The following is a 16,119-nucleotide window of genomic DNA, read 5'->3' as shown; positions in this document are numbered from 1 at the left end:
GGGAGGTTGGTGCTTGGGAAGATGAATCAACCTTCCCAGATTACTAACTGCAGAGAGAGGACTCCATCCCACATTTCCTACTTTGACCTAGTTCTCTTGCCACCATGCTATACTACTTTTCAAATAATAAAGTATGGATTATCCTATTACAGTCTACATGTATCTGCTTGCCAAATTTTGGCTTTCATAGGAAATGGAATTAATAAAAATATATCTCTCATCTCCCACTCAAAAAAAAGTAGATAGTGCAAAGTTGGCAGTGGATACACTTTCAAACTGTTAATGACCAAAATTTTTAAATTATACTAACTAATATTTTTGAACACTTACTTTATGCCAGGAACTGCATTAAGCACTTTTTAAAATGCATCATTTCCTTTAATTATCACAACAGCCCCATGAGGTAGGCATTATTATTTAATGTCTATTTTACAGATAAAGAAGTGGAGGCAGGGGTGCCTGGGTGGTTCAGTCGTTAAGCGTCTGCCTTGGGCTCAGGTCATGATCCCAGGGTCCTGGGATCGAGCCCCGCATCGGGCTCCCTGCTCAGCGGGAAGCCTGGTCTCCCTCTCCCACTCCCCCTGCTTGTGTTCCCCCTCTCACTGTCTCTCTCTCTCTGTCAAATAAATAAATAAAATCTTAAAAAAAAAAAAAAGTGAAGGCAGCTATACTTAAAAACTTGCCCAGGATCATTCGGTTGATAAACAAAAGAGTTGGGGGCTTGAATCCACACAGAGTCCTATGCCCGGAACCATTAAGTTACCAAGATAAAGCTTTGTAGGTAGGAGACCAGATCCATTAGCCGGCTCTGGACAGCAGAGACAGCATTATATTCCTGCTTTCATCTCCATCACCTAGCACAGTCTCCTGGTACCTTATAAGCCTGCTTCCTAAGTTTTCTCGAATACATTTAGATAGTTTATTATTTATTCAACGGTGCTGACTCACTGATCAAAACTTAAAGCCAATGGGATTTATTCTTTGGTTGGGGAAAGAGTTAATAATATTAATAATTATGTATCTGGCAGCCACTGGGTGTTGAGTCCTGTCCTAGAGGAAATATCTAAGAAGCAGCAGATGCCGAAGGGAGCAAGGGCCGAGGAGGTAAGGGAGGAGAGGAGGTGGAACGCGGGTCGGGGCACAGGTGGGGCCAGGAGAAGGGCGGACCTGATGTTGGGGGAACTGGCTTCCGGGAGGGGACAGCCGTGTGGGGCGGACCGGCACCCGGAGGAGGAGGAGGTGTGGGAAACTGGGGGGAATCTTGAGGCGAGGCAAGTAAGCTCCAGACATTTTGTCGGTAGGTTCGAAATTCCCACTTTGCCCTTGGAAATTCTTTTTTTCAGTCCCCCTCACAGACTCCCAGCCCCTCCCCTCGGGCCCGGGGGTGCATAGCCCGCAGGGGAGCTGGGCTCCTCTGGCCCCCCGCACGCGAGCGGAGGGAGCAGCGCCCCGGGCTTCGCGACTGAGTGAATCCGCAGAGGGCAGCTGGGACACGGGAAGAGGGAGGAGGTTGCGAGCCCCTCCTCCGGCGGGCGGGGCGCACGCGGAGCTGGGTGGGGAGAGGGAGAGGGGGAGGCCCGGATGCTAGTCTGCGGTGGGGCGGGGGGGGGGGGGGGGGGGGGGGAGGGGGGGGGGGGCCCACCGGGGGGGGGGGGGGGGGGGGGGGGGGGGGGGGGGGGGCGGTACCATGAAGACACCTAGAAATGGACCGGATGGCTTTTGAGCCTGTGTGACAGACAAAAGGGAAAGCATGCAGTAACAGCCAGTGGAACGTGAGCGATGGTTTTATAAAGAAAAACACTCCCAAGAGTCTCATTAGAGGAAAGGAGTTGGGAGAAAAATCAAGCTGAAATTAAAATGAATTTAATTCAAGAGCTGGGATCTGAGACAGAACCGAAGTAAAACCTTTTTTATTTAAAATGTTAGGAACTAAAAAGAAAAAAGAAAGTTGGGAGGGAATATTTTGCATTAACTACTTCAGATTATCCTGTAGTTCTTTTAAAGAATAACAGTTTATCAAGTAGAGGTGATTTTTGAATTTTACCCCAAAAGGAGTTTTGCTGGATTTATCACGGGATGCTTTTACAATTATTCACCTGCCTTAAAGATCAAGTTGTAACTTTCTAAGGGATTTTATAGAGTTTTACTTGAAAATGTGATGGAGGATAATAATTCAATAAACTGAAAATATACAGCTAAAATTCTTTAAAAACCACTAGTAGTTGTTAATGTCATATAATATCAAAAAGAGAAAGGAAATGGGATTTCTTTGTGAAGTAACAAATTGTCAAGCAATGTTTGTTTTGATGTCCCTCATTTTAAAGAAGAACATGACCCCTAAAATTACCTTCAGTAATCACTTTAGGAATTTACTTACCTTTTACTTTGGACTAGCTGCCACTACCACTTTCACACACCAGGCACTGGCACATGGTCTTTCCTCAATCTAGAACATCTAAATTTCAAATTTGTATTTTCTCCTTCCAATTTGCTTGTGAAAAGCCTAAAGACAAGTGTCTCATACTTTTAGATTGCATTAATCCTAATTCTTCTATACACTCTCCCATCCCCAAATGTAAATGCTTGCAGTTTTGCAAAAGTCAATTTCTTCATCCTGACTGGAGGAGTTTACCTCTGGAATTCTGCAGAATTTCTTATGATTGGTTCCATAGGACTAAAACAAACTCATTCTTCACCTCAGCAGTTAGCTGGCTAGACCCAAAGGAATTGTGGGGGCAGGGGATACAATTCAGTCCATGGCAATAGCACACCACCAGGAAATAGGGCAAAAAATATCAGTGGCGTGACAGTTAATAAACATTTTAAACATCTTAAATTGAGACTACCTATATTTAAAAGTCACACATCAGATTTAACAATACACCAGATTTTAGTGCTATCACACTGATGGCCAGGAGATGAGTCGAACATGGCATAGTTTTTCGTATAATAGGAACAAATAATTTCTACATATGCACATAACATTGCACTAATTTTAGATTTGTTTAGAGAAAACTTGACTGGGGTGGCGTGGAGAGGACTGAGGAAGGCTTAATGCATTTAACTATTATTAATAATGAGTATAACAAAAATTTTCTGAGTGTAATGGAGCTCAAGTAGGTGCTCTGTGGGTAGAATACAGAAACGTTAGTATTTGAATTATCGCCACTATTGTAGTGCTTTAGCATTTGCTTATTTCTTTCATCTGTTTCTCACCCTGTTTACTCTTCACTAGTTTAGACATGAATCAAAGCAGCGAAGAATGTATGAAAAAGATCAGCAGTGTGAATCTTGACAAACTTATAAATGACTTCTCACAGATAGAAAAGGTATGTAAAGATATAAAACAGTTATAGTATAAAAGGAAAGGTGAAACAGATTTTGTCAGTGGGAGGAGCTGGGAATAAAGAAAAACGTAACAAAAAATAAACAAAGTAAAGATAATGGAAATATATTTTGCTAAGCCCTGTCTCATTTTTAAAATCCATATTTCAAATATATTTCATTTTGGATCATTTGTATTAATATATCAAAATGTTTCTGGTACAAGGAAACAGTTGATATACTTTGGCTAAAGTTAAAGGGAAAATACATACTTAAATGTTCAAAATGTCCATAAACCCAGGAATGTTTTAGTAAAAATTGAAATAGACTCAATGCACAATGTCTTACCATTATGACTGATATTTTTTTTTTACTTTTTCCTATCTGTCCCTTTTCCTTCTCTTTTGCCTAAAAACAGATCCCTTTGAAGTCTTCCCCCCTCCCCCGTCCCCCGCCACCCCTCTAACTCTGGACAAATCACATGATAGACCAAACCCACAAGCATATATTAGGTGTTTTCCCCCTCGTCTGCCCTGGAGAAGAATAGGAATAGCTGTTGAGAAGATGTAGGTAGATAAATGAAAGATTTGGGGAGTGGGCTTCTGAAGCAAAGGTGGGAAGGGGAATAATACCTACCTTTATTTTCTCTCCTTATCATTCTTTCCTATTCCTTCTTTTCCTCTGCACAGGATAGGATGGCCATAATAAAAAAATATCATGATGATGGGTATTTTGAGGTAACATTATCAACTTTTTTAAAACAATGAACTTGAGTTTTCTTAACCAAGTGACTCTTACCAAAATAAGAGAATAGAGAAAGAAATAAGAAGCGCTGTTGGTGGGAGAGGAATTGGTGCAAAGTTTTTGGAGATTATTCAGATATATCTATCCTATCCTTAAATATTTTAAATAAGAAATATTAATTTTTATGTGATAATGGTATTGTGATTATATTAAGAATTTTATCTCTTAGAGATACATACAGATGGTGAGATTTATGGAGTTGCTTTGAGATAAATTCAGAAGCAGAGAGAATAGGGAAGTGGGTAGAGATATAGATGATACAATGAATTGAAGATTTCTGAAGCTGTTCCTAGGGTATATGGCAGCTATTATACTAGGCACAAAGATACCAAAAAGATATGTTTATTCATTGTTTGTAATAGCAAAAAACTGGAAACAACACAAATTCTCAAAAGGGAGACTAGTTAAATAAATTACAGGGACACGTGGGTGGCTCAGTTGGTTAAGCCACTGTCTTTGGCTGGGGTCATAATCTCGAGGTCCTGGGATCGAGTCCTGTGTCTCAGGCTTCCTGCTCCCTCCTTCTCCTCTTCCCCTGCTCATGCTCTCTCTCTCTCTCTCTCTCTCTCTCTCTCTCGTGAGGGCGCGTGCTCCGTCTTTCTCTTTCAAATAAATAAATAAAATCTTAAAATAAGTAATACATAAGTAAATAAGTTACAGTGTACTCATAAATGAAACTCAATGGAAGTCTTTAAAAGAATGAAGTAGATCTATATGTGCTTATATGACGTAATCTCCAAGATAACATTCAAGTGGAACATCCAAGGTGCAAAACAGAGTATAATATAATCCTTTCCTATAGTTGTATAGTCATAAAATATCTTGGAAATATATATAAGGAATTTTTAACCATAGGACTGAGGGTTGGATAGTTGGAAAGAAGGGGATTCAAGTTAAGTCATATTTTGAATTTCATAACTCTTTATAACTGTTAATCTGTTTTAATTTTTCCCATGTTACTTTTTAAAATTAAAAATAAATTAGGAAGTTGACTTACATAAAATATATCCCAGAATTAATTATTAGAATTTTCAGTATTAAGTGGTCTGTATTTTCATTAGTCTTCATGTCATTAGGTAAAAAAAAAAAAAAAAAAATCAAAATAGCATTGCTTTGGTAATAATATATATTATTTCTTCTACAGAAAATGATAGAAACCAGTGGAAAGAATAATATACTGGATATGCAGTTGGAAAAAACTAACTATTTGTTAAAAGTAATGCAAACAAAGGAGGTCTCAATTAAAGAAGGTTAGTTCTTTGCTGCCTGAAGAAATACTAATTCTAATGAGTATTTTTTGGTACAACAGTAATTAATATTATACCATACATTTGTAGAACATTTTAAATTCACATAGAACTTTCTGGGCTATCATTTCATTTTATCCTTACTAGAGCCCTGATAGACAGATAGGGTTGGTATTACTAAGCCACCTCAGTAATGAAGAAACAAAGGATGAAAGAAGTTAATCTGTCTGAGGCTGCTAAACTAAGAAATGGCAAATCCAAGGCTCAATCCAGGCCTTCAAAACCATGGGAAAAATAACAGTTGAATTCCTACCTCACAGTTACACCAAAAGAAATTTCAGATGGGTCAAAAATTTTAGTGCCAAAAATGGGCTGTTCTAGTCCAAAGCTCCCCCCTCACTTCCGGGACAGCCAGTCCACATATACCTCTCAGCTCCCAGCAGCCAGCTACCCTCCCAGCTGTGGCCCCGCTTGTGCTCTACCCTCCTCTGCCCACCTGCTGGCCTGCGGGGAGCCTGAGAGCCTGGGTTCTTTGCAGGGCAAGGTGCTGCTCTTTGAGAACGTCTCCTTGCTTTGAGACACAATGGTCTGGGACGACACACAGATAAATGAGCTTCAACTGCACCTCCAGTCCCAAAGCCTGGTAGTGCTTGGCTTCCCTGTGCAACCAGTTCAAGGCATCTGGAGAAGTCAAGAGAGCCTGAATTCCCTCAAGTTTACCTGGAACTTTGAGATGTTCCCAGGGTGTCCTGACAGTGTTCTTGTGCCTGACACTGAAACCCTGCTGTCCTTGGGCCCAGCTGTGCCTTAGGTGCCCCTGTTGCTTGGGAGTCACAGTGCTATTGGGGTGGAGGGGGTCATCCATGATGGAGTTTTCTCTAAATTTGCATGGAGGAATGCTTGCTGTTCAGGGGTGTCCCCAGGCTGGGCACTGATCCTGTTCATCCCAGCCACACTGTTCCCAGACCAACACTCCTCACCAGTAAGGTGCCCTGTTTCTGGAGGGGAAAACAGCAACAATGGCAACAAAACACATACACAGATATTCCCTTGCTATGTTAACTAAGAGGGCCTAAAAACAGCAACAGGCGCAGTAGCAACAGGAACCCAGATCTTGGTTTCCAATACTATTTTACAATTAAAGGAACCAGGGCTCCTTAGAGAATGGCTGATTCTAGGACCGAGGCAGGAAATATATTAAGATGAGCCTGAAGCGTCTTGCAGTACCAGAAAGCAGGAAAATGCTCAAAAAGATAAAACACTCCACAATGATGGGGGTATGTCAAAGGGATACAAGAGCCAACTGAAAGAGTTCTCAATGGCAAAGCTGAGACAATTTGGCCAACAAACTAAATAAAGTAATATTGGGTTGTAACCCAAAGTATATAATAAATATCTATGAGCCCATACTGATAAGAATAGATAAATAAATAAGGGAGAAGAGACATCTTTTCTGCAGAATTCCTGATAACTTATGTAAGTGGTGTTCCCTCAAAGAGGCAAATCAGAATGCCCCACTCATGAAGTGTGGGTTGTGTAGAGTGACTTTCTTCACTGTGTGAAATATACAGTATAGAAAACAGGGTGGTGGAGAGTAACTATACAGTGGAGAAACCTGACATGTGTCACTTAAGGCAAACGATCAAGGTCAACTTGATGCCACATTGATAGTATGTACCCTTGATATGGTGTGATGAAAATGGCACTTCACCTCTGTGATCTTACCCCAAAAAACCCATAACCCCATCTAACCATGAGGTAAGCATCACACAAATCCCCATAAAGGAACATTCCACAAAATACCTGACCAGCACTCTGCAAAACTGTCAAGGTCATCACAAACAAGAAAACTCTGAGAAACTATCACACCCAAGTGGACACAATGAGTAAATGTAATGTGGTATTGTGAATGGGATCCTGGAATAGAAAAAGAACATAAGGTAAAAACTAAGAAAACCTGAATAAAGCATAGATTTTAGTTAATAATGTATCAACATTGGTTCGTTAATTATTACAGACATACCATACTAATGTTAGATGTTAATAGGGGAAACGGGGCATAGGATATTGGGCAATTCTCTATAATACCTTCCTGGTTTTTCAGGATATGTATTTAGTATAAAACCATACCAAAATATAAAGTTAAAGGTGAGAAAAAATGAAACCACAGAAAAAAATAGAAGAGAATATGGGTTTTTGTGGGGGTTTTGTGTGTTTGTTTTTTAGACAGAGAAGACCTTTTCAAATGTGACATTCATCTGATTAAATAAATTATGGCATATTTATTTAATGAAATACTAAGCAGCTAATAAAAAGAATAAAGTAGCTCTCTATATGACATAGAATAATCTCCAAGATACGGTAAATGAAAGCAACAATGTTCACAACAGCATGCTATCATTTTTATAAAAATATCTTTGTGCACACAGAACACCCTCTCCCTTATGCATCTGTGTATCTCTGGAAAGATAAACAGCATCAGCCTCCTGGTAACAGTGCTTGCTTTGGGGGAAGGGAAACTGATTAGTCTGGGGGCAGAGATTAGAGAGATAATCATTTTTCACTATATTATTGTGTTTCATGTGTATTTATTATTTGAAAAAATAAACACTTTTTAAAAATCCAGTTCTACTTATTCTCAATCTAATGGCCTTTTCACTGGATAACACACAGCCGTAGTAAAAGAACTAGTGGGAATAACAGCTTATAGAGCCAAGTGTGTACTAGTTCAGTTAGGAAGAACAAACTACGTATATGATTGGCTTTCTTCAACAATAAAGAACGAGACCATGATATTGTATTTTCTACATTTGATACCAGATAAAGAATTTCTGTGCCAGTTCAAGATGATAGCAATATTAGTATTGAGGGCCAAGTGAAAAAAAAAAAAAAAAAAAAAAATCCTTTTCATACAGAATTGTATTCAACATTTCCAAGTGCTTTGTGAAGTAGATATTAATGTTCAAATTGCTAGTTAATGGTAGAGCCTAAATTTGAGCTCAAAATAACCATTTATTTAATCAATTATACAGTATAAGAAGTAGCTTAATATTCTGAACTCTAACTTTTAGAAGAATTGGATAGGATAGTATTAATTGTAAAATCCAACAGAAATGATGTGGGTAAAGGTATGCAAAGAGAATTAAAAGCCATTATTCTAAAATAATGAATGGTATTCCACCTTATGAACAATATTTTTATTGAGCCAGTTTCCTTTGGGAAAAGAAGAAGTGTTGAGAGAGCCACCTCGTGTTCATTTTTGAAAACACACATTTTTTTTAAAAAAAATCAGTATACTTTCAGTTTCAGGGCTCTGTTTTCAATTTGCTGATTATAGTTGGCCCTTGAACAACACAGGTTTGAACTGCATGAATCCACTTATATGTGCATGCTTTTTCATAAATACAGTGCAATACTGGAAAGGTATTTTCTCTTCCTTGTGATTTTCCTAGTAACATTTTCTTTTCCCTAGCCTTATTTTATTGTAATAATAAGGCTATAATACATAACACAAAATATGTGTTAATGCACTTTATGTGATCAGTAAGGTTCCGGCCAACCGTCAGCTATTAGTAAAGTTTTTGAACTTTTTTTTTTTTTAAAGTAAACTCTACATCCAATCTGGGGCTCGAACTCACGACCCTGAGATCAAGAGTCACATGCTCTACAGAGCCAGCCAGGTGCTCTGGTAGTTAAGTTTTTGAAGAGTCAAAAGTTACACTCCGATTTTCAACTGCACAGGAGTCAGCACCTCTGATCCCCAAGTTACTCAAGGGTCAACTGTACTGAGATAACTCTAGCTACCATATTTCATGAATTGCTGGATTTATTCCTCTAAAAGACACAAAGAGAAGTGATGGCAGAGTCTATGCTTCCTTAACTTTTTTTAAGATATTAAGTAACTCTATACTCATGGTGGGGCTCACACTTACAACCCTGAGATCAAGAGTCGCATGCTCCACCAACTGAGCCAGCAAGGCACTCCCTTAATTTTTTCTCTTTTTTTTTTAAGGATTTTATTTATTTATTTGAGAGAGAGAGTATGAGAGATAGCACGAGAGGGAAGAGGGTCAGAGGGAGAAGCAGACTCCCTCCCGAGCAGGGAGCCCGATGCGGGACTCGATCCCGGGACTCCAGGGTCATGACCCGAGCCGAAGGCAGTCGCCCAACCAACTGAGCCACCCAGGCACTCCCTTAATTTTCTAATTGTAGCAACTAACATAGCAACATATGAAGTAGGCAATGTCAAATGTGATTTAACCATCATTCCGTTACTGGGAAATACCAAAGGAGAAAAAAATGGAGGATGGTGGACACTTTGAGCGGATGGGAGGGATGGTAGAGGGGATACGCAGAGGAGTGAAAAACCACAATAGTAGAACCTGATATCTGCATAAAGCTTTTAACTTCTACAAAATACTTTCATTTGTTGAAGAAAGTACATGGAGACTCAGTTCAGGACCTCTAATTGAAAGGCAGAGTTTTGCATTCTCCCCTCACGATATTGGTTCTTTCCTTTAGTCAATAAATAAAAATATTATCGAACACCTATGAAATAGTCACCATGTTAGGTGCAAGAAATATCAAAATTAATAAGATATGATCTTTACCTGAAAGAGTTCACCTTCTAGTGGGAGAAGCCACAAATAACTAAAATGAAATGTGAGAAATGGAGAGAAGAGATATAAACAAATTGCTGAGAGGCAGAGGAGAGAAATAAAAAACAATAACAATCTTGAATATGTGTGAGTAAATTTAGAAAGTATTGTTTTCTCATTTGGTTGTCAGAACAGTCATATATATGAGAATAGTTTTATATGTGAGGGAGGATGGGTATTACCCATACTTGTATTTTGCAGATGGAGAATATAAAATTCAAATAGGGTGTCATAGCTAGAGAGTGAAAAAGGAAACTCTACTCTAGTCCCTCAGACTCCAAGTTTCAAGGTTTCATCAGCATATCCTATAATTCCTGACAAAGTATTGAATAGAAGATTAACAGTAGGATTTGAAATGGGGAAAACCTATGTTTGAGTCCATACCTTCCATTTACTAACTCTGGAATCCTGGGCAAGTAACCAAACCTCTATGGATGACTGTCTCCCTTTGTAAAATCAGGCCAATAATACCAACCTCTCAGTATCATTGTGAATACTAATTGGGGTAATGTTTATAATGCACTTAACATAATGCCTGGCAGAATGAACACACAATAAATGGTATTATTATTATTATACCTAGATATCTTTTTATTATCAGATACAAATATGGTATTTAATATTTAACCATCAAAACAGATGCCCAACTAGAATGGAAGCCAGTCAGTATGCCATTTTAGTGCATATCCATCTGAATATCCATCTTGGGCCTCTAAAACTGAATGAAAGAGAGTAAGACTCAATATTTATTAGTTGTTAAGCCAAGCACATAAAGGTGAAATTGTCCTACTAAAAAAAAAAAAAAGTTGAAATTGTCCTTAAACTTTAAAGTTTTTTTTAATTTTTTATTGTTTTGTTAATCACCATACATCATTAGTTCTTGATATAGTGTTCCATGATTCATTGTTTGTGCATAACACCCAGTGCTCCACGCAGAACGTGCCCTCCTTAATACCCATCACCAGGCTAACCCATCCCCCCACCCCCCTCCCCTCTAGAACCCTCAGTTTGTTTTTCAGAGTCCATTGTCTCTCATGGTTCCTCTCCCCCTCCGATTTTAAAATTTTAATATTTTAAAGATATTAAGTTATTCTTTTGTGGGCTTTTCATCACTATATATTTAGCTAGTGTAATTGTAAACTTAAACTAATGCAACCTGTGCCCCCGAAACTTCTAGTGAAAATGAAATAGCAATAACTATCAAAAAGAGTCTTTCTCTGACTCTGCCCTCTTTCCGGGGCCTCCAACCTACTCTTATTACTCTAGAAGACACTCCTGAGCTAGTCTTCTTTATGGTAGTAAGGTAGTTAAGTCATAGGCTTTATTGCTGGACTGGTGGGGTTCAGGTTGTAGCTCTACCACTTACTAGTTAAAAGTGTGACCTTGGGCAATTTACTAAACTTCTGTGTGTCCATTTCCTCATATGTAAAATGAGGCAACTACAAGGTCCCACCTCATAGGGTTAGGAGGGCTAACTTATTCAGTATTTGCAAAGCACTTAGAATAACAATATAACATGTTCTTTTCAGGCCAGAGCTTTTCCACTTACCCCTTTCTTGCTTCAGTTTACTATAATATTGCCTGTCTATCGATCAATCACTCAAAAAATATTTATGGAGTGCCTGGTATGGACCACGACTTCTCTAAATACTAGGGAGAAATGGTGAACAAAACTGATGTCTGGAACTTACAGCCAAGTGGACTGTTTGAATTACAGAAGTTTCCATCTCTATTGCTACCCACCAAAGGTTTAGCTATTACTAGTTATAACCAAGAGTATATTGAAAGCTTATATTCACATGACAGGGCATAAATGCTTGCAGTGAAGGCCCCCAGACATGTCCAAGTATACCTTCCCTCTAGAACAAATATTCCTAAAGCACATGGAGCTGGGGATCCCTCCGATGCTGTATTTATTGTGCATAGAAAGCTCATGACCAAATCCCAGAATGCATTTGACTTGAAGGGTAATTAAAAGGTACTTATTATATTACTTACTTCGAGATAGCTTGTTGCTTTATTAAGATCTCATAATTGTCAATTAAGTATTTTATTTTAAGTCTTTCAACTTTGAGACAATAGTTCCAAAAAGGAAGCAAATAATTTTCAGATAAATATATCTTTCATATTTTAGAATGTGCTACTCTTCATAATATGATAAAAGGGCTACAACAGACCATTGAATCTCAACATGATTTGAAAGGTAAGTTAGAAAAAAAATCTTTAAAAATATGTTATATTTGAGTACCTTTAAAAATAGAGTTTTTACATCACTGACAGTAAATTTCTTTTAATCTGGTCTTGTTAAATTGATCAGCTAATGGCAAAACTCCTTATTACCAAATCATACTTTCCTAAATTATTATGAAATAAGAAATAACACGATGAACAGGACAATTCAGTCTTATTCTGACAGGGACATCAGGGATGTTTTATAATCAATCATAATAATTGTCTTTATTATTTTCAAAAGTTTAGAAATATATTTATTCTTGGGAGTACTTTTGGTCTTTAAAGACTGTGATTCAGTTTTGAAGGGTAGTCATTTACTGGTAGTTATATGATGAAGATACTATTCAAACTGCAGTGATAGTATGCTATTTAATTTTTTATCATAAATGAGGCTATGTTTGTGTAAATGAAGCCAACATCTTCAGCTTACCTTATTTTTGCTAGTCATGCTAACCCAATGTGCCTGTTCATTAACAAAATGGACAAAGCAACAAAGTGTTTTGTCCTGTTCTGATTTAGCTACAGTGCAGTGTTTATGGGATTTTCCTCTACTATATTGGAGATTGGATGAAATTGCCTTCAAAGTCCCTCCCAATATAAGACTCACATCAATTAAGAATTTTTCATTTTAGTCCTCTATTTTTATGATAAAGAACATACTTTATATATGGAAGGGAAGCATAATAATGATCTTACACACCATTTATTTGCTTTGGCATATTATTCCTTATTGTCTTTATAATGTTCTTTTTTTTAAGATTTTATTTATTCACTTGAGAGAGGGAGAGAGTGCACAAGCAGGGGGAGAGGCAGAGGGAGAGGAAGAAGCAGACTCCCCACTGAGCGGGGAGCCTGATGTGGGACTCAATCCCAGGAACCTGGGATCACGACCTGAGCCGAAGGCAGTTGCTTAACCAACTGAGCTACCCAGACAGCCCTGTCTTTATAATGTTCTAATTGAGATTTATCCTTAAGAATTACCATTAGTTCTTACTCCCCACCCCATTGTTTTACCTTAAAATATTTTTTCAAGGGTTGATTAAACAAATATAAAAATTATATTAGCAGACTTCACGTTTACACTGTCAAACAGCATCTGCAGTACAGAAAGGATTCATTTTCCTGGCAATACACCACTAAAAGCTGTTCCGGAGATCAAGGAGGGTAATAAATGGGAAACAACACCATCTCCAATGCCTTTTCTTTTGGCTGAGTCCTGCAGACTTCTGATCCCCTTATGTCCCATAGATTTTCACTTTTCTTGGCTCTAGCAGTCTGCTCACTTTTTTCACATTTGAATCCCATCCCACACCTGGTTTGGGCTTTCATTTTCCCATCTCAATGCTGATGGTTCAAAACAACTTTTCCCTTCTCTGTGACTAAATACACCTAAATTGTGGATGTTCATAATCCTTAGAGTGCTCTTATTCTAGGATTCAAATGGTATTTAACTGTTCCCAGGATTTGTTCAAATAAAACATCTACCAGAAATTAAAGTTATTTTGAAGCCCTAGAAAGGTAATGTTTAATATATTCATTACTGAATTATAATTATTTTTTGTAAAAAAGATACCAAATATTGACCAATAGTCAAGGATACAATCTTTTCACAGACATAATTGCCTGTCTTTGAAGTAATGTATGTTTGGAGTTTAGAGCATGGACATGGGTCTTTAGAAATAGAGTATGATTCATCACAATATATCAAATGATAGGGATTTTTCCTATATTATATTACTGTATATTATCTTATATGCTAGTTTAGGAGAACCCCCATAATTCATTGTATGAAAGATAGTGTCATTCTGACATCTAACTTATGGTTAGTTACTACCAGGGCAAAGAAAACAAGATTCAGAGATTTTTGTTCATTAAAAGAGGACTCAGGAATTTAAGAATTCAAACACATGGGCAGGGTGTCATGGAGAAGAGAGACACATGAAATCAGCTGCAAACACAGAACACTTCTAAAATCAGTAGAATTCAAGCTTATTTTTGCCAATTATCTCTAGATAATTTCTTGCAATTTAATATTGCTTTTTTTCCCTGTCTGAACTAAAGCTGAGTAACTTGAATTTATTTAGGCCCTTATACTCTATCAGGGTAGGTTTCCAGAAGGACACTGTTATGTATAGTACAACTTTACTTTACAAAATCAATCAATCATAGTAAGCAAAATGATAATCAAAATTGATCACTGATTAGAATGTTTTTAAAAGGACAATAGCACATGGTTGAGTGTATTCTCTAAAAGAATTATCTAAGAAAGTAAGCTAATCAATGATTAGTTTACTCCTAAAGAAAAAAGCATTGCTCAATTTAAAAGTAGTTTGAGGGGTGCCTGGGTGGCTCAGTCATTAAGCATCTGCCTTCAGCTCAGGTCATGATCCCCAGGGTCCTGGGATCGAGCCCCACATTGGGCTCCCTGCTCAGCGGGAAGCCTGCTTCTCCCTCTCCCACTCCCCCTGCTTGCGTTCCCTCTCTCACTGTGTCTCTCTCTGTCAAATAAATAAGATTTTTAAAATAAATAAATAAATAAATAAATAATAAAAGTAGTTTGAAAAGTGTAGAAATACTTCTTTCAGCATACAATAACTTAACATGTTAGCTTCTATAATATCCTTGGAAAAATGCTACATTCATATAAGCACATTCCCCATATGGAGAAATGATCTGCTATGAGTATATACTTCAGAATCTTCGTTATTTAAAAATTGCCTCTGTCCAAAAGAAATTTGCTAAAGGCACATTAAAAGAAAGCTAAGAACAAAACCCATAAACAAGACTAACTACATAATTTGCAGGGCCCCACACAAAAATGAAAATGTGGGGCCCAATGTGCCAAAGGTAGGGAAAAGTAACATTAAAGTTCTAAAATATAGAGCTTTTTTCTTTCTTCTGTGGTCTCTCTCAATTTGCCAGGGTTTTATACTTTTGTTAATGTTTCTTTAAGTAAAAAAGAATAAAAATTTTTAGTTAGGAACATAAATATTATGTTAGGAACATAAACATTTTAGTTAGGAACATAAACATTCATCTTTATATTGTACAAGCCAGTTTTGAATTCAAAGATACACAATACACAAAAGTACCCAATTAATACTTCATAGCTTGTACATGCATATCTGTTTCATTCTTGCCACAATAGTGAAAATGCTGCACAAAACTACCTAAACCATTTATTATTCATTTTACTTCTTGATACCTGCACATTCTACCAATACTCTCTACCTTCACTTCCTGATGAACAAAGAAGGACTAAGAGGAAAAGAAACTGTGAATTTTCCTATCCTTCTCTTTCCTTTTATGTCATCCTCTTTAACATAATTAGATGTTTAAGAGAGGGAAATAACAGAATTGAGAAAGGATATGATAGAGTTGCGTGGTCATTCATGTTTCTTAGAATGCTATTTCTTTCTTTCTGAATTTGAAGCAAGTTCTAGTTCAAAAGAAAATAAGGACCCTTGCTTACCTAGTTGTAAATGGAACATGTTCATCTTGTACTTGTACCTTTGAGTTTTGCTGAGCTCCCAGGCATCCTAAGTCCACTAGAATTCTGTGGTCATGGGGCATTGCAAATGAGGTGTATGAATATAGTGTCAAGGAGGAGTGGACATGGTTATGGCTCTTACTTTCTCTGCTCGCATGCATGCTGCATTGTCCAACTGGAATTTACTTAAAAATGTAAGTGCAAAGACAAAATTAGTAAGAAGTTCAAAGACAGAATTATCAAGAATGTGCAGACATTGAAGGCAGAAGCAAGGACAGCAGCCTTCTGAGTGCAGGGTCCCATGCAGCTGCACAGATCGCACACCCATAGCGCTAGCCCTGCCAATGAATAAGAAGAGAGTTAG

General features: G+C 37.8%; 1 protein-coding gene across 5 annotated transcripts in view; it reads left to right on the top strand.

Moving 5' to 3' along the window:
- The first annotated feature begins 1,081 nt into the window (after nucleotides 1-1,081).
- The window catches only part of CCDC152 (coiled-coil domain containing 152), a 29,953-nt gene continuing 14,915 nt past the window's right edge, over nucleotides 1,082-16,119 (top strand). For 2 of the 5 annotated variants that reach the window (XM_073890943.1, XM_073890940.1), the window contains exons 1-4: nucleotides 1,215-1,297; nucleotides 3,236-3,329; nucleotides 5,273-5,378; nucleotides 12,168-12,236. In XM_073890943.1, coding sequence (XP_073747044.1) covers nucleotides 3,243-3,329; nucleotides 5,273-5,378; nucleotides 12,168-12,236 — 262 coding nt within the window. In that variant the 5' untranslated portion in view covers nucleotides 1,215-1,297; nucleotides 3,236-3,242. Of the gene's footprint in view, nucleotides 1,105-1,214; nucleotides 1,298-3,235; nucleotides 3,330-5,272; nucleotides 5,379-12,167; nucleotides 12,237-16,119 lie in introns of those variants that run through there. The other 3 variants (XM_073890942.1, XM_073890941.1, XM_025867539.2) reach the window with 3 other exon arrangements.

Source organism: Callorhinus ursinus, unplaced genomic scaffold, assembly GCF_003265705.2.
Source record: "Callorhinus ursinus isolate GAN/ISIS: 27379988/994484 unplaced genomic scaffold, GSC_fseal_2.0 scaffold3, whole genome shotgun sequence".
NCBI classification, from domain to species: domain Eukaryota; kingdom Metazoa; phylum Chordata; class Mammalia; order Carnivora; family Otariidae; genus Callorhinus; species Callorhinus ursinus.
Note: the sequence above shows the minus strand (reverse complement) of the source record. Positions and strands in the feature narration are given on the sequence as shown.